General features: G+C 39.0%; 3 protein-coding genes across 3 annotated transcripts; 2 read left to right on the top strand and 1 right to left on the bottom strand.

Moving 5' to 3' along the window:
- The first annotated feature begins 1,319 nt into the window (after window positions 1-1,319).
- Window positions 1,320-6,959, top strand: LOC133518021 (arf-GAP domain and FG repeat-containing protein 1). The gene is made up of 6 exons (XM_061851559.1): window positions 1,320-1,522; window positions 1,615-2,112; window positions 2,206-2,336; window positions 3,764-3,829; window positions 3,909-4,042; window positions 4,784-6,959. The coding sequence occupies exons 1-6, from the start codon at window positions 1,359-1,361 to the stop codon at window positions 4,832-4,834; spliced, it is 1,044 nt and encodes a 347-aa protein (XP_061707543.1). The 5' UTR covers window positions 1,320-1,358; the 3' UTR covers window positions 4,835-6,959.
- LOC133518019 (cell division cycle protein 23 homolog) lies at window positions 6,944-22,396 on the bottom strand. The gene is made up of 7 exons (XM_061851557.1): window positions 21,889-22,396; window positions 15,470-15,818; window positions 12,582-12,761; window positions 10,626-10,790; window positions 8,367-8,613; window positions 7,688-7,874; window positions 6,944-7,262 (listed from the first exon to the last, which is right to left on the bottom strand). Exons 1-7 carry the CDS (start codon window positions 22,315-22,317, stop codon window positions 7,044-7,046), a joined length of 1,776 nt encoding a protein of 591 aa, XP_061707541.1. The 5' UTR covers window positions 22,318-22,396; the 3' UTR covers window positions 6,944-7,043.
- Window positions 22,397-22,645: 249 nt separating this feature from the next.
- On the top strand, window positions 22,646-23,989 carry LOC133518023 (heat shock factor-binding protein 1). The gene is made up of 2 exons (XM_061851561.1): window positions 22,646-22,886; window positions 23,046-23,989. The coding sequence occupies exons 1-2, from the start codon at window positions 22,788-22,790 to the stop codon at window positions 23,196-23,198; spliced, it is 252 nt and encodes an 83-aa protein (XP_061707545.1). The 5' UTR covers window positions 22,646-22,787; the 3' UTR covers window positions 23,199-23,989.
- Window positions 23,990-26,948: the final 2,959 nt, after the last annotated feature.

Consider the following 26,948-nt stretch of genomic DNA (forward strand, 5'->3'; position numbering starts at 1 on the left):
GTGGATTCTGCCAATGTCGAGGTGTGGACTTTTGACTTATGTGAGCAGAGAATGTTCGGTTTAATTTTGATTTTTGTGGAAGGATAGACTGGGAACCTAAAACAAACAAATATTATGGACAACACAGACAAACACATGACATGACACATTTGACATAATACCAACATTAGTAAAAAGAGCGGAAAGCGGATGACAGATTGTTAAGGGAAGCAAAATAGCGGATGAAATGGAGGAAAAAACATAAAAATTAAAATATATAGATAGATAGAAATATAGTAAGAGTAAAAATTAAAGTTTTATATCATGCTCCTGTATATACTTAATAAGAATAGAAGTTAGAGGCGGGTCCATTAGAGTGAGAAGTGAGTAGAAATTTATAGGTCGTGGAATATTTTCAGGTAGCACATCATACAAAGAGTAATTGAATCTCGGACAAGAAAAGAAAATGTGATCTATGGTGCCTTCATCGAACCGGCATTCGCACAGTGAGGTATCCCGGACCCGTATCTTAGCAAGAAATACTGGCGTACAAACTGGCCCTAAGCGTAAACGACAGATTGTAGACGTGGCCCATTTAGGATAAGCTCGGAATTTAAAAAACCATGGTTTACGGGGGATGTTGGGTTGAATGTGGCCATAATGCTTTCCTATGTGCTAGTATTATAATATTTTTCACATAGCTTGGGTTCTGTGACAGCTGTCATCTCAATACAATTTGGCATTTTAAGATTAAAAATTGTATTGAGATGACAGCTGTCACAGAACCCAAGCTATGTGAAACATATTATTTGTCCCCTGAAAAGGTATGGATATTTTTATTCTCTTCTGTGAAAAGCTTCTTCATAACCTAACTTAATTTAGTCGTTCTAAAAGCTGTTACTGCGTAAGCGGTAACTTGTAGACAGTCCAAAGGCAGAGCTTCAAGAGAATGGAGCTCGGTCGTGAACTAAGTAGGTACCTATGTGTTATAAAGAATAAGAATAGAATAATAATAAGAATACTAATTATTTATTGTCACAAACATACAAGAATACAAAGACGATAAAAGAAAAACAAACAAGTAGACACGTTGAATAGAAGAGCAGCAACAATTAAATTAACATAATTTCTTAAGTCTATCCATATTATGTGAACAATAGTGTGACATAAGGGATGGACTCAGCATTTGTGTCACAGCGCTGGTTTTCAGTTCACTCCATGCTTCCACCTTTATATCTCCACGAACGGGGGGGCCGTGGTCGAATATGTTTTATGTTGGTACTAGGGTTTGTTTTAGTTACATATTCTGTGGTTAGTGGTGCAAGGGCGGAACTTGCGATTTGGCATTTCTTATTATTTTTAGTCTGTCTATTACAAAAATGGCTGCAAACCGTCGCAAGCAAGACGACAAGAATTTAGAAATTTTACGTGAACTTATATCTATAAATGGAAACAAATATTGTTTAGACTGCAACCAAAGAGGACCTACATATGTTAATGTTACAATCGGTTCGTTCGTTTGTTCAAAATGTTCGGGAATGCTGTAAGTATTATTTTGTGCGTTATTGTGTTGTTGCTTTTGTGCTAGAAATTAGATCAACAAACAGATAATTCAAACTGCACGATTTTTTGCAGACGTGGTCTGACGCCTCCCCATCGAGTAAAGTCGATCTCAATGGCCACATTTACCCCCGAAGAGATAGAATTTATAAAAGTGAGAGGAAATGATTACTGTAGGCGCGTTTGGTTAGGCCTATACGAGGGTGAAAGTGTGAACTTTACTGATGAACAAAGTGTGAAAGATTTTATGTCGGACAAATACGAGAAGAAACGTTACTATCTCGATCAACCGCTGAATAATACTGTTACGAACGGAAGTTTATCATCTAAGAGTAAGTTAAAAGTTAAAAGCGGAAGTGCTGCAGCGAGCTCAGCACAGCTGATATCAATAGCGAGCCCGGCGCCGAAGTCGACGGTGAACAATAATACGCTCGTGAATGCGCCCAAAGTGGGAAATAGCTTTTTCTCTGGAGGCAATGATGTCAGTATGAAGATAGCCCGGCCGGTGCACAGCATACCCCAGCCCAGCCCGCTCGCGGCGCCACCTGTTGTCGCTCCTGCTCCAGTACCTGAGTAAGTAATATATGGTATAATAATTCTTATGGATTAATATGTATATATTCCTGTTTTGTCTTGTTTTAATGCTTATAATTATTTTTGTTACAGTTTTCCTGTTGACTTTTCAACTGCAAATATTTATAACAGTAGCCAGTTTAGTAATAATGTAAACAACAATTATGTGCCTGCCCCATCCACCACTACAAGTTTTGCAGCTTTCACTCCTCCATCTACTGCTAGTGAGTAGTGCATTGCTATTTTTAAAATAAGCTAATTTACTTAATGGCAGCAACCCAAAATGAATCTTGGTATACTGTTTAATGCTACTCTATACATGGTGTAACATGAGGAAACTGAAGAATTTAACACTGTATTCCTGTTCACATTTAGAGACTAAAGTGTCATATAAACTTTTATAGATTTCACCTAGTTTCCGAGTTAATACCAATAAAAAAAAAGACATTATAACTTAGTGCTAAAAGCCGTTTTGATGGTGATGACGCCATTATGGGGCCTAGTCTAAATATCCTTTTCAACACACTTGCTGAAAATGATGTTTTTATTCCACTGATTTTTGGCTCATAATCCTAGACATTAAAAATGCGTGCTTTTTCAGTATATTATAACACTAGTGCTTTTTCATTATATTATCCGACTGAGTTAAGAAGGTAACTGATTGCTAATAATATGCATGGGAATGGAGTGTTCTTAATTTGGTTGAATAATACATTTTTTTTAACCAACTAGGTTTCGAATGTTAGTTCAAAGAGGTTTTATCACACCAAACATAATCTATAGATTAAAATATCTCGTAAATTACATTAATGAATAAACATAACATTTTATTGATTTGATCTCTATCCGTCGAATAGAAATACGAAAATGTTAGCTTTTTAAAAAAAAAATTATGGCTGTTTGTCAATTTCGTTCGCGCCTTTGCCTTGCGCGCGCATTGGAATCGTACGTAAAAAAAAAAACGCGCCAGTAATTTTCCGTATTTGTCATAAAATTGGAATAGTTTTGCATGTTTTTAGTTTATATATTGACGAAAATGTCATTTTCAAGCATTGAAAATGAAAAACACATAAAATTGACGCTGCCAGTAATACCAATACAGGCAAGAGCCGAGAACGATAGCCTCTTACCATCAAAATCGGGTGAAAAATAATTGGCGGTATATGAAACTTTTATTCAATAGAAAGTCAGCAAGCAGCAGCAGTCAGCAGTCTTTCTTGGAAAATGTGTTGGTAGCTTACTTCAATGAATTGGCGAATAAGTGCCTACAAGCCCAGCACGCTTTAGTGTAATTATTTGATGTTAAAACTGTAAGCCACCATTTTGAAAATTGTACTTTTACTGTTTTGACAAAAAAAAAACAAATTTATAAGTTTTGTTTTTTCCTCTCAAGTGTGTTAAAAAACGTCGTATGAAACGCATGTGCATTGGTCATTACCCACATCGACTTTCTTATTGCGCGCTCGCTTACAGCTCGCGCGCACAATATCGCCTCGTATGTAATTACCAACTTAGCACACTTGTATCATAATGTACTATTCCTTCTTTTGGCCTCCGAAGTGTGTGGTTAAAATATTTCAGATTCCTAGTGTTACACTGTGTATAAATATTCTATGATCCATTTGAATAAAATAATTAATGACTTTTCCAGATGATCGCTATGCAGCATTAGCAGATTTAGACCATGCACTGAGACAGCAAAACATGAAGACAATGGGTAAGTAAAATTATGGTAAAAATACAGTGTAAATAGGAATATTTTGAGATGCTTTGTCTAATTCACTTGTATTTTGCAGAGGAAGGTAACAATATAAATAGCAAGAATCCGTTCCAAAGTGCACCAACCAATGACTTCTTCGGCAGCAAAAACCCTTTCTTCAATGGAAGTTGGAGTGCTGCTCCGGCGCCTGTGCCTGTTAACCCTTTCATGGTAAGTCAAAAGCAGAATAGTGTTAATTTTTCACAAACAAATAAAATACTTAAACTATAATGTCAGATTGGTTCATCAACTTAGGGTATTTGGAATACGAAAACAAGGCTGATTTGAACTTGGAACCTTTATTTAAATTTGCTAAAGATTTGTTTCTGGTAGGTATAAAGTAGGTTTTTATTCTGGTAGCTTTCAGCCTTGATGAGTGATCTTTCACTTAAGTTCAAGGAACAAAAAGACATTGTTACCAGACCCATATCATAATTAAGATGATAACATTATTTATGTCATTGTTTATTATAGTGAGTTCATCATACTGCTTTGTGTTCTTATTTTAGATCATTGATAATATTGTTATAGAGAATAAACTTTGTTATGGGCAAATTATGTAATGACCATGACCCAAGGAACAGTTAATCAATTTAATTGGCAGGGTACATGAAGATATATTATGGGCATTTACAAATATGAATGTATATCATGCTAGTACAAAAGTGTGGGATACTTGACATGCCTTATCTTCTGGAGGAAGTTGTAGTAATTTTGCATAACAGTTCACAGAACTTCTTATCAAACACAAATTTTGCACATTTATTTTTGTGTACATTCCAATGACTCATCAATCTCATGTGTATTTTGCTAGTGAATTATGGTTATTTGGGGTTTGCCCTGAGTGGCTCGAGTCACCTTCTGCTTATTTTTAAATTTATCCTACTTTAAGGAAACGTTTTTATTTTCCAGCCTTCATCTAACTCTGGGAACTATGTTAATTCGAAGAATCCTTTTCTTTGAAGAGGTGGTCCATGATTTGGAGACAAAGAACAAATGTATGCAACAAAAAGCACAAAGTTAGCTACAAATTTATTATAGTCTACATTTTTGAATAATTATATTATGTTTTTACAAATTTCTCGGTGATATTAAATTGGCATTACAACTATTTATCAGTCTTAGATTAATGTGCTTAATTTTAGCAACGGAAGTGCCTCTTTATGCCTTAAAAAGTTGTAAATTTCTCATTATAGATATATTAGGCAAGTCAATGTCGTGAAAGTATTGTATTAGTATGTCTGGGCTCAATCAATCAGGAAATCTGTGTGAACATGTTGCGAGGCAATGTTGCTGTGTCCAATTTATTCAATTTATATTGTCCATTATGTGGTTAGGAAATGCTCAGTAGGGCCTTATTAGGATTGACTGGGGCTAGTTTTTATAGGTCTTGACGATTATGTACCTATGTATATTGTATACGATGACGCAATTCGCGACGGTCTGATGATCTTATCACACCCAACTTGCAGTTTTCGTGCTTATATCATTTTCCCAATAAATATTTGATATATATTGAAGTAATTGTAAGGTTAGCGAGCAAAGACTAGGTATTTCAAAGTATAAAAATTGTTAATTATATTGGCTATCCTATTAACTTATTTGAATGAAATAATTTTGTGGGATGTTTTTTATCTTTGCTGCTGTTATTCTGAGAATGAAGTAAAATAGTATAGATATAATAATATGCTAGGTATATAATATAAACAATTGAGGCGAGGCCCATTCCAGAAGAGGATTTCCCTCCCGTAATTAACTAACAATAGTATTGTTGTTGAGTGCACTTCTTACACAATCGATAAAATTTAAAAACATAGATTGATTGCTGATTTCATCGAAACATAAATGCCAATCTAGTCAATTATGAATGATATTGTGTTCTGATGACCATGTTTTAAGGAGTTGAGTCATAATAGATACGTTGGCGTAAATATCCGTTTGTTAAAATTATCAGTTCATAATAACGTAACTATTGTGGTATAATCGCCTAAGCGTTCTATTTCATTATAGTATAAAGATAAACGTATCTAGGATATTTATTTCCAGTAATTGCATCATATTACCAATAATGCAGTAACTTAGTGAGACTACAAAACGAGATTAGTATTTAGATTAGGCAACAAGCTGTGTGTGATGAGTCACCGGGCGCGGGGTGCGGCCTTATTTTCATAGTCATGCCTGCCATGAGGAAGCGAGCTTAGTACCTAAATGTTACTGTTTCCATCCAACTCAACGCATCAAATTAACACATGTTAATCCTAGTTAGGGGTGATATTAATTAAGAATACGGTGCCGAAAACGAGAAGTAGGCAGCGACCAAACATTTCCACACAAAGTATTTTAGTCTTGTAAAGCTTTTAATTATCTGGATGGATTGTTTATTTACACATCATTATGAAGTTTTAAGAGGCTTAACATTGTTATTATTTTTTATCAATTTGTTTCCTGATTAATGTGTACGTGTTTATAATCATGAATTGTTTTAAATCCGACTATGCCATCTTATCTAGAATTATATATTTCTATTGTATAGCAAGTATTGATTACTTTTACTGGTTAAAAAAACCATGACAAAGTAGGACACGACATGTTTTTGTAAGAATCATTTTTGTATCGTACGATTTCACGTCATTGATTAATTATTGTATGTTTGGTACTTGACGCCTAATCATATAAGTATCAGCTTCAATAGTTATAGCTCACATCACATCTTATCATAATTTGTTTCATCTAATACATGTCTGAAGCCGGCTATCCATCAACTGACTATTTAGTAAAAATTGATTGTAGGTATTATGTATTTACTTGCATCTACTGTGATCAGTTAAACTGATTGTAAGTGAAGCTTATAGCTGTACATTTAGCCGGCGTAAACAAGCTCTCAAATCATGTGCTTGATCTGGTCTGTGATTTAAATCAGTAACTTTTTTAGTAATCTTAATCATTTAATAGCGAACAATCTTTACTTATCAATGCACTACTATTTATTAATTAGTTATTAAATTAACGTATTGTTTTTTATTTGAGCACCAAGATCTGTTATGTTGTATTAATGGTGTAAAAAATAAACACTTATTTTTTTTAACAAGGATATTTTTTATTTATTCACGATTTATTCGTCTTAACAGTATCAGTCTATTTATATTTTCGGGTATGTGCCGACGATAGTCGGTCACATTTTATATTTGGAGTTCCGGGTGAACATGGGCGTGGAGAAGTTGTCTGGGGTCACGTTGGGGCTGGGCAGCGGCGTCTTGTCGGCCGCGGACACGGTGGACGCGTTCTTGATGGCCTCGGGCAGCTCCTCGTGCGAGCAGTGCGGCTGCGACGACGACGCTGCTAATCTTTTTTCGGATATTGTTTTTAATAAGTTTTTACCAGCTTCTTTGGTCTGAAAAAAATAAATACTAACATAAATGCTCGGTCCTCCTAAGTAGAGTCGCCATTAGATACATCAGAGTAGCCAAGGCGCTCACAAATATCTGAACACGCACTTTAACGCTTTGACAATAGCGACTGGATTTCTGTTTTTGATTGTATGCGTTGCGTGTTTAAGATAACATTCTATTTGAGCGCTGGCGCATTGGAAGGGCGCACATGTATTATCTCATTCTCTACCTATCAAATTGAAGTCACGTTGAGAAGAAACATTTGCATGACAGGGAATTGCATATCTTAAAAAGATAACTGTGATAGCAATGGTTTAGAAAGATTTTTTTTATTTTTTATTACGTAATGTATTAAGTTTGTCACATTTAAATTATTCTACTTGTGGCCTTGTTCGAAGATATTGTAGTATTGTAATAGGGTGCTCACAGTGTCGTGTTCCAGGCACTTGTAGGCGTAGTGCGCGGCGTGGTCGAGCAGCGAGAAGCGCAGGTAGTAGTGCGCGAGGTAGCGCACGGCGGCCGGCAGCTCCTTGCTGCCCGCGTGGGCCGGGTCCTGGCACGCCGCCGTGTAGGCCGCCGCCGCGCTGTTCGGCATGTTCGACTTCTCGTACAGTCTGCAAAATTTATTGTTTGTAGGAAACGAGGTGTTAACCCTTCGTATGTGTGTGGGGTCGAAAATCGTGAGTTCGAAGTTCGAACTTCACTAGTGCCGCATATAGCAGTACAAAAAGATGTAGAAATAAATGCAAAAAGATGACCAAAAATTCGGTCAAGATCCTTAATTAAAAAAAATAATAATATTGCAGTGCCCAACAGGGTTCACAAAGACCTAGCTTATAAGTTTACCACCTGTACAAGTACTTTGTGAATTTGCAATAAAATATTGAGTATTCAGTAATTATAAATTTTAATATAATGGTATAGTTTTTTGTGTGCAGAAGGCCGGCGCGGTTAACAGGTATAACCAAATTAATAACCAGTACCACTCATCGCTTCGAATGTCAACGGCAGATTAAACGGCCTTGAGCTGTGAAATTAAAGCCTATTGACAACTGCCGATGTTTTATCGATCGGTCGTAGATATCAGTTACCATGACTGTACTTACTTAGCTAATTTAAATAACGCCATTCCTTCAATATCCCCCGTACTATGAGCTTTATAATAACATTTCAAAGCATTAGGTATCTTATCCATCTTCTCATACGCCTCCCCGAGAGAGACCAGCATTCTCGAATCGTCCGGTTTTAATTGCGCCGCCCTTGAGTAGTAATAAATACAGTAGCTGTTCAGACCGAGTATTTCGTAAGCCTGGCCGAGACCGTTCCAAGCGCGATAATCATTGCGATCCACATCTGAAACAATATGGCCTAGTTTAGCTTCAATTTACAAGAACAGAGCCTTATATAACTATTAACTCAATAACTGTGTGAATTAGGATCCAATTTGAATGCAAGCTTAATATGAACGGTGATAATTTACAAATTATATACAACATCAACATAGTCGTAGAATAGGCACAAGAATGCATTTAAACATACTAATTAATTATACATACTTACAACAAATATAGATACGGACCTACTACTAAAGTCACGTCTGAAAATAAAGATGCGGACGATAAAGTGCCAAAAATATGTATATACCCCTCCACCATCTTTGGGTATCCAGGGGCCGTGAGTTCAAGTCACACCCAAGGCAGTAATTTTTCCACTTTTAAATTTATTCTAAGCTTAATAGCATCCTTCGCAGACGTTTCTGCATGTTAAATATTATTATGTATACACCTTAATATATGGGCTAAAAGGTCGTGTATACATATTTTTGGGTCTTTGTTCGTATCGATATTTCCAGACGTGACAAAGACAAATCAATTAAGGTAGCCAAAACAAATTGTTGAGTCATGTATTGCTCTGCGGAACTCCATATTTAATTACTAGATAATCATTATCATTGCTTTGCTTTTGATTATTAATGTGTTGTTAACTAACTGCGCTTCTGAATTTAGTAATGAGGTAATTAAATAATTCGACGGAGATTAAATGAGGATAATATAAACTAATTGTAACAGTTGTTTTTATTCGACTGTGTCATTAGGAGGGTAATGTTTTCGAGCGTATGTTGTAATAATTAATTAATTAATAATAATTCCTCTTGTTTCTTTATATTTACTTCACATGCTTCGGGATTTAAATGGCTTGACATAAGTATTTTAACATTTATACATTTTAAGAATATATAATAAATATTGAAGTTGGGTTACTGTGAACTGATACTTAGTTAGGTACTCTTTCTTCCACCACACACATGAAGGTATTATGTCATGTAACGTCCTACATACAGTAGAACTTGGATAAGTGGGAACTTCCTTAGCTAGGACTCGAGGTCCCGACACTTCAGCAATGAAATACTCCTGTTAGTGAGATAAAACAAACCTCTATGCCTGGGACTAGTATTTTCGATTTTATAGTCTTAAATACCTCTATAAATGAGACAGAGATTGTATTTCACCTCTTTTACTGAGATTATACTTCGAAGAATACTTTTTCTCCATTGTTTTTTTAGAATGTTATAGGAATTTACCTTTGTGTCTGAGATGAAGTCAATGTATTACCTCTCTAACTCGGACGTTATTGCAGAGCAGATCAATTTCCGTTTTATTTACAAATTCTTAGTCTTCCTACAAATGCCGCACTCGTTTATGTTAAAACGACTTCAAGTATAAGTTTGATTTTGATATCGTCCGGACGAGTTCTATTAATAGAACCCTCTGTAAATGAGACAGATATTTATCCTACCAAAAACATTTTCATGTAAAATGTTGCTAAGACTATATGGCTCACATCGCACTGTCAAAAAGTTATCAGATCTCATGTAGAGCCAAGCTTCTAACTCTACAAGCCCTAACTTCACAAATTACACTTTAGGGCTTGTGCACAAATCACGCGAGGTTTTTTCGGCTACATTTTTGACCCATCTTCTTTATCGCTCGAATATGTAAGAGTGATAGAGGTTACATAACGAAATTTCGGTTTTCTTGTTTCGTGGTAGACCCTCAGATTTTGATGGATTGTGGAAGTGGTGCCCTCTGTGCAGAGTTTCGCGTAATATTCCCTATTTAAATTTTATATTAAAACTAATTTTAACCTAGGCTCACCGAAACATGTCGCGCGAGTGACTAAAAACACGTGAGTGTAAATCGTAAAATTAGTTTTATGTTGGTATGTATCACGACAGTTTAAATTCGAGTTCCAGATATCACTGTATAATGGGACATTTATCAGACGATATAACCTTAGATACTCGTACGTGTCTCGAAACGGTTAAAGTAACACATCAAGCATAAGCAAACATAAAACATATTTACCAATGGCCTGCCTATAGCACTGGATAGCGGCATTGGAGTTCTGCAGCTCAATGAATTCGTGCCCCATGAGTATCCACGCGGACAGGTATTGGGGGTCCAGTGATAAGGCTCTCTGGAAGTAAATTACGGCCTTTTGGTGTTCACTCCGCAAACTGTAGTAGTTTCCTGAAAAACCATTGTGATCGTTAGGTGGTCAGCGGTCACATCGCACAGTAGCTGCAGTTCAAGTTCGCTATAGCTATAGACATGCATAGGTAGACCACGTCAGTGTGGTAACCGCGTTAATTAATAAAGATTATGATGAAATTAGAAAAAGGCGAGTTTTTGACGCAATCTAGTAATAAAGAGTCAGGTAATCTCTCCTGGGACGAGGTCACGAGGTGAAAGTATTGTCAAAAATGAAAACGTATTATTTAATTAATGACCTCTTAAGAGACCTCTAATGAGATGGGACGATGACATCGCGCAGGTAGCTGGCCGTACCTACCGGGAGCAGAGTGGCAATAGATCGGAGAGAGCGGAGATGGTTGGAGGAGGCCTACGCTGAAGGTCAAGCATACAAAGAATACAAAAGATGTGAGATAATAGAGAGAAGGAAGCGCTGGTGGCCTATCGGTAAGAGCGTGCGACTTGCAATCCGGAGGTCGCGGGTTCAAACCCCGGCTCGTACCAATGAGTTTTTCGGTACTTATGTACGAAATAGGTATCATTTGATATTTACCAGTCGCTTTTCGGTGAAGGAAAACTTCGTGAGGAAACCGGACTAATCCCAACAAAGCTTAGTTTTACCCTCTGGGTTGGAAGGTCAGATGGCAGTCGCTTTCGTAAAAACTAGTGCCTACGCCAAATCTTGGGATTAGTTGTCAAAGCGGACCCCAGGCTCCCTTGAGCCGTGGCAATATGCCGGGACAACGCTAGAAAGAAAAAGATAATAGAGAGATAATGTGCAAACTGTTCTTTGTTCTGTAAATAAAGGCGACATCTGTATATCTAAAGACGGGCCTTACGGGCAATAAGAATAGGACCAGTACAGCGGTGTCATGCTCACGAATTTGAGCCAATCGTGCAGTGTAACGCCACAACGCGATTGGTTGATAAGTTCGCATCACCCGCGCGATTGGTTGCAACTAGTTGCGTTAGACAGGTTAGACTGCACGATTGGCTTTAATTCGTGAGGGACACCACTAAACTAGCACTATTCTATGTGTCCGTAAGGTCCGTCATAGATATATGTTAATGGTGGCGCAATTAATCTAGTTCAATAGGAGATGTGACAAGTCTGGCCCGGATAACAATCCGGGGTTACGCATTTGACCCTGGACTCAATTATGATCTCATGTTATCACATGTAATTGGTTCAGAATCAATAAATACCTACGCACATCTCAAATGGACAGTGCGTATATTTACGACCCTGACGACACGATAGCTTAATTGGTGATATTGATGTATAATAACGATATCGTCAAAGATAATTCATTGTAATAGATAGGTAAAGTCTAAGAAAATAAGCAAAAATTCTTAAAAGTGAGAAAACTCATGAAATTATTTTAACAAAATTGTAATATTAAGAGAAAATATAAACTTTTATAATAGTAAATTAAGTCAGACTATGGTTAAACCTTGCTTGCTGATTTTGCTGGAGTATGGCTTTTCAACTATGCAAAGGTCATCAAACTTGATAACACTTAGCTGAGGGTAGCTCACATTTTGCTTAATAAGAGAGTGAGACGCAATGCACATTGAACCAAGAAATTGGACAGGTGGAATACCACCCTTAGATAACTAACCAGCATGGAGCTCAAATCCTTACAGTGGAATCCTGAAGTTTTTCCACTTATACAATTTGATGGCTTTCTTTCTCCACACAGAGTGCTAATCTTATTAACAAACTTGCAACTTGCATTATATTAGATCAGAACTAAAAATATAGACTACTACTACTTTATTACTAACCAATTACGCAGCAGGTCTCCACTCTGTACTTGTCGATGGAGACGGCGCGCTGCGCGAGGTGCGCCAGCTCCATACGCCGCTCTTTTAGATACAAAAGGTGAGAGTACACATCCCAGTTGTCCAGTCGGTACGGGTCGATTTGGCAAAGCTCTCGGAATAGGGCTAGGGATGAATCCACATCTGAAAGAGACAGCTTGGGCTCATTCAAGGCAATGATACAAAAACTTATTTATTGATGTGTCAGCTTCAACTTAGTGTGTCAGCCTGCTCTGCTGACACACTAAACTTTGTAATCACAAAAAAATAATTAAGTAGATAATGTAGGTATCAGCTGCGAAATGAAACTGGCAACCGGGGAGCTCAATTTTGTGGTCTCCCTTTAAGAGTCTGCAGCAAGCTCTGCCGAATTTCACCTTCCCATACAAATACAAACGGAGTTACGTTCTCATTTTAAAACAACGAGTTGGAGTGTAATGAAACTTTACACATACACTGACATGAGGTATATCTATGCTTCTAATTAGTTTATATAGCACCAGCTTATAAAACAAATAAAATAGAGCAAAAATTTGTTTTTTATGAAAAACAACTTCACTGTATTTTTTTACTATGGTATCTGAAGCTACATAAACTAATTACAGGCATAGATATACCTTATCATATTGTAAGTACAAAGTTTCGGAGCAATCTGGCTAGTTGTTTTAAAATGAGAGTGTAACTATGTTTGTATGGAGGTTGCTGCGGCAATTAAAATCTACTAATATAATTGAAAAGGAGTGGGCAATACCACTAGGTTCCCTATCTCTTGTATCTATATATTCTCTATTCAAAGATTGCATCGTACATGCACATTTTCAGTAAAATTTTGGAACTAGCCTTTATGAAAAAGAAAATAAGTATGTATCTAACTATGCTTCTCATAGAATAAAAAGTTTAAATTTACTGCAAACAGTTTTGTACAACCATTAACAGATTTATCATCAATCACCATTATTATTTTTAGGAGGAGGATAGCAGTTATTCAGAAAATGAGGCAGTGGGAATACTGAAAAAAAAAACTCTGAATTATATTTAAGTATAGCTTAACCACTGTTGCCGAAATAAAATTAATTAAATTTAATGTTCTTTACATTTTCAAGACATTCTTAATTACAGGAGCTTTTGTTGCCTTTTATTTTTCAAAAATTTGCTTATGAGAAGAGAAAACTTTGGAACTACAAACTTATTTCTAACAATACAATCAAACACACATTAGAATTGATGTCATCAACTGGTCGCATTCAACACTCACTGTGGAAAGTTTCTAATTCCACTGATAAATTACAATCACACTGTCCTCCTATAAAAACTGGTAGCTCCTGGGCAAGAACTGACCAAAAAAGGCCTAAGATTTCGCATCACACTTATCGGAAGTATTGTCGAAAATTCCAAGGACGAAAGTGAACTGGATAAAATACTTAACCAAGATACTAACTCTTAACTATGCTTACATATAAGGCCGCCGTCGCCAAGAGAGATTTCAAGGCTGTTCCGAAATTTGGACACTAAAAAGGCACCAGGCTATGACTTAATAACACCTAAGATTCTTAAAGAACTGTCTAGGAAAACCATTACTTTCCTCGATTGCTTGTTCAATGCAATCTTTAGAATAGGATGTTTTCCTGGATTGTGGAAAGTTTCACAGATCATAATGATCCACAAAGTGGGCAACCCGGCGCATGAAACTGGGTCATATCGTCCCATCAGCCTGACTCCTGTGCTGTCCAAGGTGTGGGATAGAATATTTTTGGTTCGATTAAAATCTCATATAGATGACTGTGGAGTTATATCCTCGGCCTCACACCAATTTGGATTTAGAAAGTCACTTTCCACAACTGAAAAAGTACATCGGGTGCACAATACAATACTTACCTCAAAGTTTTGAACACGAACTGTACTGCTCTGCGGCGTTCTTGGATGTACAAGAAACATTCGATCGTGTCTGGCATGAGGTACTATTGTGTAAGATTAAAGAGAAACTGCCCCATTCGCTGTTTCACATCCTAGCCTCTTACCTATCTGGCAGAATTTTCCAAGTGAAGCATGGTGATGCGAGATCAAAATTTTAAAACATAGAAGCAGGTGTGCCACAGGGCTCAGTGATTGGACCTACTCTCTACAACATATTCTCGTACGACTTGCCTACCTCTGAGCAGGTGACTGTTGCTACTTACGCAGATGACATAGCTTACCTCTCCTTCCACAAGTCTCCTGAAAAAGCTAGTATGCAACTACAGCTTGTACTGGATAATACTCATAACTGGTTAACACAATGGCGTGTAAGAGCTAGTGTTTACAAGTCAAACCATATCACCTTTAGCCTAAGAAAAGGAGATTGCCCTCCAGTCAAACTTGGAAATGATTTCCTGCCACATTGCAAGTGTATCAATAACCTAGGATTTCATCTAGATAGGCGCCTTACATGGAAAACTCACTTAAAATACAAACATAATGAAATTATATTAAAATACAGAAATCTTCATTGGCTAAATTACTCCTATACAACACAATCATTAAGCCCATCTGGAGATATGGGATCCAGCTATAGGGAACTGCTAGTGATAGTAACATAATGTGCCTTCAAAGAGGACAGAACGCCATCCTTCGTGTGTTTGCCAACGCATCGTGGTCCACCCAAAACGATGAAATACACAATTATCTCAATATGACCAAAATGAGATGATGGTCTCCAAAACCCTAATGTCAATTCCTACATACTTACATCAAAACTGATTATAGTCGTTACCAACTGATGGCAGTTCCCGACAGAAAAAAAAAACAAACTTATTTTTGATTTATTTCCTGATAATTAAGTAAAATAAGGTGCATGACAGATTGAAATATCTCACCCCTTCTGTCATGATGAGCAATAGCCATTTGTGCTATAACATAAGTACTCTTATCAAACCCCGCAGCAGTCAGCACCATATACCCTTCCAGTGCCTGTTCTGATAGCTTCAGGTCCACAAAGGCATGTGCGGCAAAGAAATACATCATCCAGTGCTTCGGTAACTGTAAGGAGTCCAGCGCATCATATTCATTGGCTAGGCCTGCTAGCTCGACCCAGGCACACCAGAGGATGGGGACTGCAGAGACTGCGGCTTGCAGTGCTGTCACTGCCTGGCTCCGAAGGTCTAGCTTCTTTAATACTACTCCTTGTAAGTATAGTAAGTATCCATCTAGGTTGTTGCGGTTTGCCTGGAATAAAAGATAACAAAGTTGTCATTTTTCTTTTTAATTTGTTGTAATCAAGCTAAGTGTAATCATACTATTCGAAGAGGGGAAACGAATAATGCTACCATAGCTTTCGCGTGGAAACCGCCGGACGGAAGCCGTGGCTCCGGGCGTCCTGTACACTCTTGGCAACGGTCCGTCCAAAGAGAGTTACGAGCGGTCGGGTTGAGCTGGAGCGAGGCCAGAGGACGAGCTGAAGATAGGAAGGCGTGGCGCGAGCTTGTGAAGGCCCTTTGCACCTCTGGGGTGCTTTAGGACAACAACAACAACATGCTAAGTGAACTCTGATTTAGACGTACCAGCATCAGCTGCCTGTCTAACTAAATAATAATAAAAAAAAAAAAAAAAAAAAAAAAAAAAAAAAAAAAAAAAAAAAAAAAAAAAGACGTTGTCAACGTCACACGTGTTTTGTAATTTCTCCTAATTTATTTTCTATGTTTTATATTTACGTGTTGATTTTTACGTTAAATTTATGGAAAATAGTACCCAAAATGACAAGCATACGATCAAGTATAAACCGGGTCTATAAACTGCCATAAAAGTTCAGCATGTACTACAACTACAAAATACCAAAGAAATGATAACGAGGAGCAAAGCACGCGATCAATCAACGTCCATACGAAACGCACGTCCACCACCCTCGCCTGCCTCGTCCGTCTCCTTGCAATCGTCGTCGGGCGATGAATTCGCTACCGCGCCCGACACCAGCGAGTCGAGCGACGAGTGCGGGCCGCCGCCGCCGCCGCCACGACCACCTGCGCGACGAGGGCGGCCACCGCTGCCGGCACGCTTGGGGCCTGCGGGACATCCTGCCCCGCCCACGGCTCCCGCTGCCGGTGGTGTAGTGCGTCGCATGCGATGGTCTCAATCAATTAATGAGAACGTCATGCGCGCCTACTATGGGGCTACAGAGGGGGGAACACAGCTATCCGCGTATCGCTCAAGAATACTGCCTCTGTTTCAGGCTCTTGAACCTACCATCACCGTATCGGAGCAGCGATTATCGGATCAGGTACGCGTCATTCAGCGGCTAAAGCGGTTGGATGACGCGACACTTGATCGGCTTCGCCTGGAGGCTCTCTCTGCTCGCGTGGACTCCACCTCTGTGCGGGATCTGCCCGCCACGTCGCCGGATCCGGTGCCTGCACCCGACCTGGCACCGGGGGCGCCGCGGGTAGATTTCAGTACCGACGAGGGGGACTTTGCGAGTCAGAGCGTGAGTACATCTGCCAATGAGCAATTGAGGAGGACTTTGGAAGAGGCGATTATGCAGTATCGCACCACAACCAATTCTAGGCCACGATTACCACGTCTGCCTATGAATAGACGCAATCTAGCGCTAGTGGGAGCCCTAAACGCTTTACTAGAGCCACATTTACGGACTAGCAAAGATTTAGATGATACACACTCGATCATGTACTGCGGAGCCATCGCGGCGTGCCGTGTTGCTCGAGTCAAGTTCCCGGACGCTGAACGTGCACCTAGGACCGCCGGAGGTGTCCCTGCATGGCAAGCACGGATCGAGCGACGTATCAGCTCGTTTAGGACTCTCATTGCAAAGCTGACCTGCTTCAGGGGGGGCAACCACCGCCCCAGAGTAATGCGCTTTGTGAACCAGGCGTTTGCGGGGACGGATATCAGGCCCCGCGACTACATGGCCAATGTCACGGAGCGCATCGACTTTCTGAAGCAGAAAGTCTATGCATGGGCTAACCGTATTCGCCGCTACAGAAAGCGTGTGGATCGATTCCAGCAGAATCGTCTTTTTCAGAGTGATCAAAGGAAGGTATACCGAAAGTGGGAGGAAACCAACCTTCGTGCGTCCGACACGCGGTCGCCGGATACTACTGCCATGACTGATTTCTGGCGTAGCATCTGGTCAGTGCCTGTCGAACACACCGAGGGGAGTTGGATGAGTGTTGTCGAGCGTGAGTGCGAGTCCATTGAACCTATGGGGGCAGTCACCATCAGCCCCGATGACGTAAGTTGTGCCATCCGCACGGCCCAGAACTGGAAAAGTCCTGGGCCGGATGGATTGCACAACTTCTGGCTAAAATGGTTCCAATGCTCGCACTCGCGCTTGGCAGCACAATTTCAACAAGCCCTCGAGCTTGGTTCTCTCCCACCTTCCTTAACAACTGGTGTCACCTTCCTGCTCTATAAGTCCGGTAGTACCACGGAAGCAAAGAACTACAGACCCATCACGTGCTTGCCTACACTCTACAAGCTCCTTACATCCATTTTGAGATCAAAAATAAACGCGCACATTGTCGCTAACAACATTTTGGCCTCCGCTCAAAATGGATGTAGGGTTGGGTCCCGTGGTACTAAAGAGCTCCTCCTCATAGACATGACCATTTGCCAACAAATCCGGCGGAATAGGGGGGCCCTCTCTGCGGCTTGGATTGACTACAAGAAGGCCTATGATTCGGTGCCTCACTCATGGCTGGGGAGGGTCTTAGAGCTGTATAAAGTTGATACAGCTTTAAGAGCCTTCCTAAGCGCGTGTATGAGGCAGTGGACCACAGTCCTTCGTCAACCAGGAGATGGGGATGACCGCCCTGGCCCGCAGGATTTTATAAGGATTGAGCGAGGAATATTTCAGGGTGATAGTCTGAGTCCCCTGTGGTTCTGCCTAGCTCTGAATCCCCTCAGCACCCTGCTGACGGATTCGGGATTAGGTTGCCGGCTTCGGAGAGAGGGTGAAGTCATTTCTCACCTTCTGTACATGGATGACCTCAAATTATTTGCACCAAATAGCCAAGACTTGTTGGAGCTACTGAAAACCACCGAAGATTTCAGTAGTGCCATCAACATGGAGTTTGGTGTCGATAAATGTGCGGTTATGCATGTACAGCGGGGGAAGGTTGTAAATTCAACAAATTTACAACTTTCTGAGACAATGTCTTTCAGATCTATCTCTGAATCAGAAACCTACAAATACCTTGGTATGACACAGTCGTTGGGTATTGAGGACGAGGGTATTAGACAGTCGGTAAAGGAGCGCTTTTTCAGTCGGCTCACAAAAGTCCTTAACAGTCTTTTGTCAGGAGGCAACAAAGTGCGCGCCTTCAACGCCTGGGTAATGCCCCTACTCATATACTCCTTTGGCATACTAAGATGGACTCAGACCGAGCTGGACGCCCTGGATCGGAGGGTCCGACTAATGCTCACCACACATCGTATGCTGCACCCACGCTCGTCAGTTATGAGATTGTACATCCCACGGAAGAGTGGAGGTCGAGGCTTCCTAAACGCCAAAGATCTCCACAACCGCGAGGTGTGCAATCTCAGGAATTATTTCCTTAACAACGAGTGTGGGATGCATCGGGATGTGGTGGCAGTAGACAGGAACCTCACGCCGCTCTCCTTGGCAAACGAGAACTGGCGCAAACCTGTGGTACTAAGTACTGCGGATCGCAAGGCGGCATGGGAGAGTAAGGTGCTACACGGGCGGTTCTACAAGGCCCTCACGGGACCCGACGTAGACCTGCTCGCGTCGGTGAACTGGTTACGATTCGGGGACCTCTTCGGAGAAACCGAGGGTTTTGCCTGTGCAATTGCGGACGAAGTTATGATGACGAACAACTATCGGAAATATATCCTGAAGGACGGTACGGTCGACATTTGTCGGGCATGCCGCCGTCCCGGAGAGTCACTCAGGCATATCATTTCCGGTTGTTCTCATCTTGCTAACGGCGAGTACTTGCACAGACATAATCTCGTAGCCAGGATTATTCACCAGCAACTTGCTCTTCTATATGGCCTTGTGGACCGCGAAGTACCGTACTACAAGTACTCACCTGCGCCAGTTCTCGAAAATGGTCGTGCCACGCTCTATTGGGATCGATCTATTATTACTGACAGGACTATTGTAGCCAATAAGCCTGACATCGTGATAATAGATCGATCGCAACGCCGGGCCGTGCTCGTCGACATCACCATCCCCCATGATGAGAATCTCGTGAAAGCCGAGAAGGACAAGTCCAGTAAGTACCTAGACTTGGCTCACGAGATAACCGCCATGTGGGATGTTGATTCGACGATCATTGTCCCGATAGTCGTTTCAACGAATGGTCTCATAGCGAAGAGTCTCGACCAACACCTTGAGAGACTCTCGCTAGGTGGTTGGATCAAGGGTCAGATGCAGAAGGCGGTGATCTTGGACACGGCGCGGATAGTCCGCCGGTTCCTCTCTCTGCGGCCCTGACCACCGGCAGCTTGGGCCCTGCCCCGCTGCTGGCGGCACACTAGGTTAAGTTTTTTACAATGTGTTTATATGTGTTTTGTATAGTATTTTTTGATGTATTTTTATATTTTACTTTTATATCCATATTGTAAGAAACATAACCTAAGAAGAAAGAGAAATAAAGAGAATAAATAATAATTTATGTCACAATCTACACTGTATGAGGTCACCTCACATTTGTATAGCTCCATTTGGCAGGTGAGGTGATCACAAGATCTATATTTCAAACCAGGGAGTTTCTAGTACTCACCACACTTTTACAATTAAAAAGTATGTAGAAATAAACAACATGTTTATCTGTGAGTCAAGTTTAGTGGTTATAACATAAAAGTTAGCAAATGTGGCAAATAACATCTTTTATATTACCTAATAGTTACCACATGTGCATCAAAATTTTTAACTCAATTCCAGAAAATTTCAAATTTCTCCCTTTACATTTATTTAAAAGACAGCTTTATCAATGGCTCAAGGAACAAATGTTTTATTCAACGAGTGACCTCTTCGACAGGAACACATAATATATGTTACGAGCTTACGAGTATGTATATTTTAAGTTTAGTTTTAGTACTTAATCTTAATCTAGTTTTAAGATTACTTTGCATGCTATTGTGTAGCAAAATATGTTTTTGTACTGGAATTTTTACTTACCACCACCATTGTACCATATTTTATGCGAATAAAGGACTTTTACTTTACTTTAACCAAAATTTAGGGTATATAGAATAAGAGACTATGGCATGTAATGATTTTTCAAGGGCGGTAATATGGCCATTGTTATTGGTAAACTTGGATAGCATTATGTTTAGGGCTCCCGGTATCCGTGTTACACGCCGAAACAGATACCCGTGTTCTTAAGCCCGGCGATTCTAAGAACACGGTTTACACGGAACCGCCGGGATCCGGATTCGTCTCCAAGAAACGTTTCTCAGATACGTATCTCCGTTTAAACGTGTACTTAAGACCGGCCCGAACGGATCCGAAACAGTTTGAGCCAATGCTTACAAGGTCTACTATTGAATATTGACTTCAAATGAACTTGTTAAGCGTACAATTCTTTTTAATTGTTTCTAACTGGGTTGATATTACATATTTAGCCAACTATGCAATATATAAATCGAAGTAGGTGTCCCTATTCTATATTGTCTATTATTTTTAATTTTAAACCTATTCGTCCCTAATTTAGAACGAATTCGTCGCGTACAAATTACAGAATTTATTTCCTCAGTTCATAACCTTTCTAAAAAGGTACAATTTATGATATTTCATGCTCATTTTTTACAATTAATAATAATAATACCAGAGCAGGTACAGGACTTAGCGTACTTGACTTTACTTGTTTGTGTCGTTTTAAACTCGCCGAAGGCATACTTTGTCTCCAGTTTCTTATCTTCTGAGCCAAATTTTTATGTAAATGTGACGGGGCGGCAACACGTCGAACGTGGTTCGCGGTACGTCCTCTGCTCAGTTTTGCAAAATAACCGTTTATTGAATTTCGACTCTATAAACCAGGGAATAAGGTTAAATATGGCAGAAAGTCTAATAATTTGTAGCTCTTAAGTACGCCGGTCCGTTCCTTCGCTGCTCGTCAAGGACGTCTTCGGGGCCACGGGTAAATAAGATTTGTTTCTTCAAATACCCGTTTATCCATGGAGATGGATCTTAATTACACGTGCGGAACCGGCCAGAAAACCGTTTACGTGTTATTCGGTAACGGATAAACGTGTAAACGAAACACGGATTCGACCGCAAGCCCTAATTATGATAGATGCTAAATGTCAAGCTTACCTTAAAAAATGACAGGAGATCCAGCAAAACCTGGGTGGATTCAGTGTTCTCAGCTCCAGTGTCCGTCGCGTTGTCCAGGCGTTTCTTCTCACTGGACATGTACTGCGCGTACCGGTGCAGGAATACGCATTTCTCGCTCGTGCAGTTCTCTAAGAAGTGCGCCGCCCTGTCGTACTCTTGACAATCGAAATAACTTTTCGCTAATAAATAAGATTCCTTCTCCTCCGCTATAATTCCATCATCGTAACCCGCGGCTGGCTCTTCTATTGTAACTTTATGATCCTTTAATGCAAAATTTAGTTCTGCAAGCCATTTAGTCGTCTGTGACAGACCCCGAGCTGAGCATTCACGTATTCCGTTTAATATATCCTTTCTGACCTGTTCCAGGTCTATTGGGATATCTCCTTTAGGATTCATTGTAAGCGGCATCTTGAGGAAACGCAAATATCCACAAACAATAAAAAAATCATCAAGCACCGGCAACTAACGAATTATGTCAGTGTCAAGTCAAGTCAACGTCAAGTCAATCTTCAGAAACGTCAGATTGACTTCGTTTAGAAATGACAGAAAAAAGTTTATACACTCTTGTTATGTTGGTACACATTTTTTTTCTAAATGATTGTATATTCAGATCATACTTATGTAGATTTGTTATCTATACTAGTATATCCAAGAGACATTTAAAAACGTTGGTTGGTCCTGCAATATCTCTGTACGAGATAGTCTAGTGATAGATATCTGTTGAAAAAAAAAACAAACGTAATTTACATTTATTTCATTCCTTTCATTCATTGTATGAACGAAACTGAAGGGAGGACGATTTGTTTTGCGTTTTAACTTGAGATTGAGCAGCGGTCAGTTGCTTGACGAATTCTAATAAAAGACTGCAATATAAAATCATGGCAGACTCAAACATAGAACCTCCTACAAATGATGTAGAGAGTAACTATTCAACACCTGCAAATGATCCCAAAAACATGCAGGAAGTAACACAGTATGTAAGTATTGTAAGTTTGCTTTTATCTATTACTTTCTGTAAATATATTGTATTGGATATTATAGGATTTTGATATTCATCTCTATTCATTGTTTCTCATTCAATTGTAAAAAGTGGCCATAAAATGTAAACTTAAAGGATTTTAAATGGTTTCTTACAGGTACAATCACTGCTCCAAAATATGCAAGATAAATTCCAAAGCATGTCAGACCAGATTATAAACAGAATAGATGAGATGGGGACTCGAGTGGACGAGCTTGAGAAGAATATCACAGACCTCATGACTCAAGCAGGAGTTGAGAATGAAAAGTAGGAGTTTCATGCACAATGTTATGGTAACCTTAAGGTACTTGCTAGTTATTTTGCAATATCAAACATGTTTAGGTAGTATCTAGTTATAATGCAGTTCAAATTATTATAAACAATTTAGGTAAAAATAATTATCTTTGATTGGATGTTGTGAAATTTGTGTCATTATGATGTTTTGTGGTTTATAAAAATATATTTAAAATCATTAAGTTACTTCACTTGCCAAAATTTGTATATTGTACATGTTTTGTATAAAAACTGCATTATCACATAACCACACCCCCCACATTAGCTTTCATAAATAAGTGTACCCATTACGGCCTGTTTTTACATTGATCAGTGTTAAGTGCGAGTACAGTCCAGTGCAAAAATATGTATTGAAAGAATCGTCTCATGAATATGGTACTATGCTCTTATTACAATGGAATAAGATGCTATGGGACATATTTTTGAGTAAGATGTCTACACCCATATTTTTACACTTGACTCAAGTAGCAAATGTATGTACTCACACTTAACACTAATCAATGTGTAAACTAGCCCTTAGGCTAAGTAATTATTCTTAGGCAATGAAAACACCAATTGCTATTGATAACCTCTAATAAAAGCAATGTACCAATACCATGTAATTTTAAGAAACTTGATTTTGTAATATAGGATTTAGCATTTATATCACATAATGTGCTAGTTTTGATGTACCATTTTGAAAATAAGCACACGTTTTTTGATATAAGTCAATTCCAAATTATTTAATTTGTAGCCCTATTTTATAAATTACACTTAGTCGAAAGTACATATTGGTTTCTTTTATTCATACAGATTCATGTTTAGTTTGGAGGGTGCATATTGATTATCACAGTGCCATGCACTGACTGGCACAAGCAAATATGGAATCAATACACTATGGTACTTATGTCTGCCAGACATGCACCAAAATGGCAGACATAAGACAAGTTAATACAAAATGATCTAAAACAGATACATAAAGTATAGGATAAATATTCTGACTGAAAACAACAACCCACAGACAAGTGAAATTCAGTTATTTCACATTCATACACTTTGCACTCTAGACAAGCAATGTCTGGCCAATTTTAGCCAAATTGTCTGAGATGTACTTTCTTTCAAAATAATCAGTTCAAATGTCTACCTTATTGTCTAGACAGAAAATATTAAAATTGTACCAATAGTTTTTGACACAGTTTTTGATATTTGCTCAATGTTTGCTCAGTTGTAAAATGTAAACTGTGTAAACATTTTAAAACAATTATTGTTCACGCGTTCTTTTGTATTTAATATTCAAGCCGCCAAATACGTCATCTCGTAAAAACTGCGATAAGGCCAGGGCGTGATGTCCCCGACTTTGATCGAAACTAGTTAGTTAGCGTGCCAAAGCCATCCATAATACGGCCACTGGAATATTACAATCTTTTTAGTTTTTATCTTGCCTTGGCCTTTTATAACATATGAAAACTCAAAGAAGTTTTGTGGTTGTATTAGCGAGCTGTTATGGCAACCTTCGATCTTCATTAGTACCTAGATCAGACGATACCTAAGTTAAGGGCGTCGCCATGGGGAGGGGAGTGGGGGGCTGGGGGGGGGGGGGAGCAGAGGGTGCAGCTGAATCTAAATTTGTCGGTTGCCCGATCGAGATCTTGACCGGAAGTGAGATATTCAAGATGGCGGCCAATATTGCCCTACATAGCGACCTTAATGAGTTTATATCTTATACCCTTAAACGAGCAATTCTTGTATATATATATATATCTCGGAAACGGCTCTAACGATTTTGCTGAAATTTGGTATATGGGGGTTTTTGGGTTTGGGAAAACGCGTGCTTTCGAGTTTTCATGCGTTTTTCTTTCGACGCAGAATATGGTCGCTAATTTCGTGTTGCCGGCCACTGTCCGTTAATCCAGTCCAGCGGGTTAAGACGCGGACTGTTAAACGAGTGTTACGGGTTCGAATCTCGCCCGGTGATTTACTTTTGTTTTTTTTTTTTATATGTTCAAGTTTATATATATTTTTTTAATTTTTATTGTTTTAGACAAGTTTAATTTAGTAAAAAAAATGTAGTTAAGATTATCACCTATACACCACCATATTACAATAAATAGTTATAACCGAGCAAAGCTCGGTCGCCCAGGTACTACTTTATTATAATAACACTGAATTTTCTGAAAGTCTAGTCTGGAGTACCTACCTGAAATGTTTCAAAATATACATCCCTTTAAAGATAGAGATAGCGATAAAATCATCGTCTGCGTCGCACCGAAATACGAAATCCCAGTAATAAGGCATCGTTTAGGATTTAAGTAGTCTTTAATTTTTTAATATACATATATACTCATTTATTTAATTAATTCAATATTTTAATCATTAAATACGCGTTTAGGACATTTAATCTATGTACACATACGAACTAAGACTTGTACTTATAAAAATGCGTCTAGTATGAAAACTAAGATAATTAGGAATTAGTATAAATAATTAATGAATCAATCGTTTATTACTCAATTTATTAGATAGATAGATAGATAAATCATTTATTTGGCAGCTGCAAAAACACACAATAAAGTTTCAATCATCATAAAGAACACAAATTATTACAGGAACAAAATAAAAATAGCACAAAAGAAAATTGAGAAAACAAAATAGGCATAATTAATAAACAATAAAATAAGCGGCACGAGGAGTTGTGGCTCACAGTGGAGCCGCGGGCCGCCGCCGGCGCCGCGCCCCACTCCCCGGGCGCCTCGCGTCGATCGGCCGGCCGACCGCGGGCGCATGGCCCGCTGTTGCATATTGCTTGTTGTTATTTTCCACATAATGATAGTCATATCAATTCCCTGCGTTGCTTTTTTGACAATGCGGCTAGGATAATGAATACCTACCCAGAAGATATTTTCGTTCTTATAGGTGATTTTAATGTATCTTATGCCTCATGGACCTTGTGTGCGGATTCAAATCGTCTCAATATTGAGACTAGGGCAGATCCAACTGCTATAGTTCTTTCCGATTTTATCGCTCTAACTGGTGTAAGCCAATATAACAATTGTTTTAATATAAACGCACGTGTGTTGGATTTGGTAATGGCCAATGTTGATTGCACGGTTGGTGCCTGCTCGTCACCGCTTACGCAGGAGGATCCGCAACACAAGGCGTTGAATATTTCACTAGCCTTAAACTTAATGAGTTATTTACCGCGCTTGTTACCTAATCAATGTACTAGACCCATCTTTCACCGCGGCAACTATGACCTTATTCGCAAGGAGTTATCTGAAACCGATTGGTCGTGTTTGAATAATATGAATGTTGAGGATTCAGTTACGTATTTTTATTCGGTTCTTAGAACACTTATTTTCAGTCATATTCCACACAAATGCGTTAATAGTAATACTGGATACCCTCCTTGGTTTTCTCGTGCACTAATAAAAGTTCGCAAACAGAAACTATCAGCCCATAAAAGGTGGAAAATATATGGTAATCCGCTAGATAGGGCGGAATTTAATTTATTAAGAAAAAGGGAGCACAAACTAGCCAACGAATGCTATAATAATTTTATTTCATTAGCTGAGGATAGGATACGTAGCGATCCTACTTATTTTTGGTCGTTTATGAAGTCAAAATTCCCTAGTAACTGCGTACCCGACCAAATGTCTTACCTTGGTGAATTTTCTAAAGATGGTAACACAATTAGTAATTTTTTTAATAGATATTTTAATTCTGTGTTTGTTACTGATTCTTCTGTCTT

This window comes from Cydia pomonella, chromosome 5 (assembly GCF_033807575.1).
Source record: "Cydia pomonella isolate Wapato2018A chromosome 5, ilCydPomo1, whole genome shotgun sequence".
NCBI lineage: Eukaryota > Metazoa > Arthropoda > Insecta > Lepidoptera > Tortricidae > Cydia > Cydia pomonella.

Excerpts from the sequence above, each read along its gene's own strand:
- LOC133518021 (XM_061851559.1), top strand. The coding sequence starts at position 1,359 with ATGGCTGCAAACCGTCGCAAGCAAGACGACAAGAATTTAGAAATTTTA. Across the intron at positions 2,337-3,763 it reads CACTCCTCCATCTACTGCTA|ATGATCGCTATGCAGCATTA; the intron begins GTGAGTAGTGCA and ends TGACTTTTCCAG. Across the intron at positions 3,830-3,908 it reads GCAAAACATGAAGACAATGG|AGGAAGGTAACAATATAAAT; the intron begins GTAAGTAAAATT and ends TGTATTTTGCAG.
- LOC133518019 (XM_061851557.1), bottom strand. The coding sequence starts at position 22,317 with ATGCCGCTTACAATGAATCCTAAAGGAGATATCCCAATAGACCTGGAA. Across the intron at positions 15,819-21,888 it reads ATCTCCTGTCATTTTTTAAG|GCAAACCGCAACAACCTAGA; the intron begins GTAAGCTTGACA and ends CTTTTATTCCAG. Across the intron at positions 7,875-8,366 it reads GCGTTATTTAAATTAGCTAA|ACTGTACGAGAAGTCGAACA; the intron begins GTAAGTACAGTC and ends TAAATTTTGCAG.
- LOC133518023 (XM_061851561.1), top strand. The coding sequence starts at position 22,788 with ATGGCAGACTCAAACATAGAACCTCCTACAAATGATGTAGAGAGTAAC. Across the intron at positions 22,887-23,045 it reads TGCAGGAAGTAACACAGTAT|GTACAATCACTGCTCCAAAA; the intron begins GTAAGTATTGTA and ends GGTTTCTTACAG.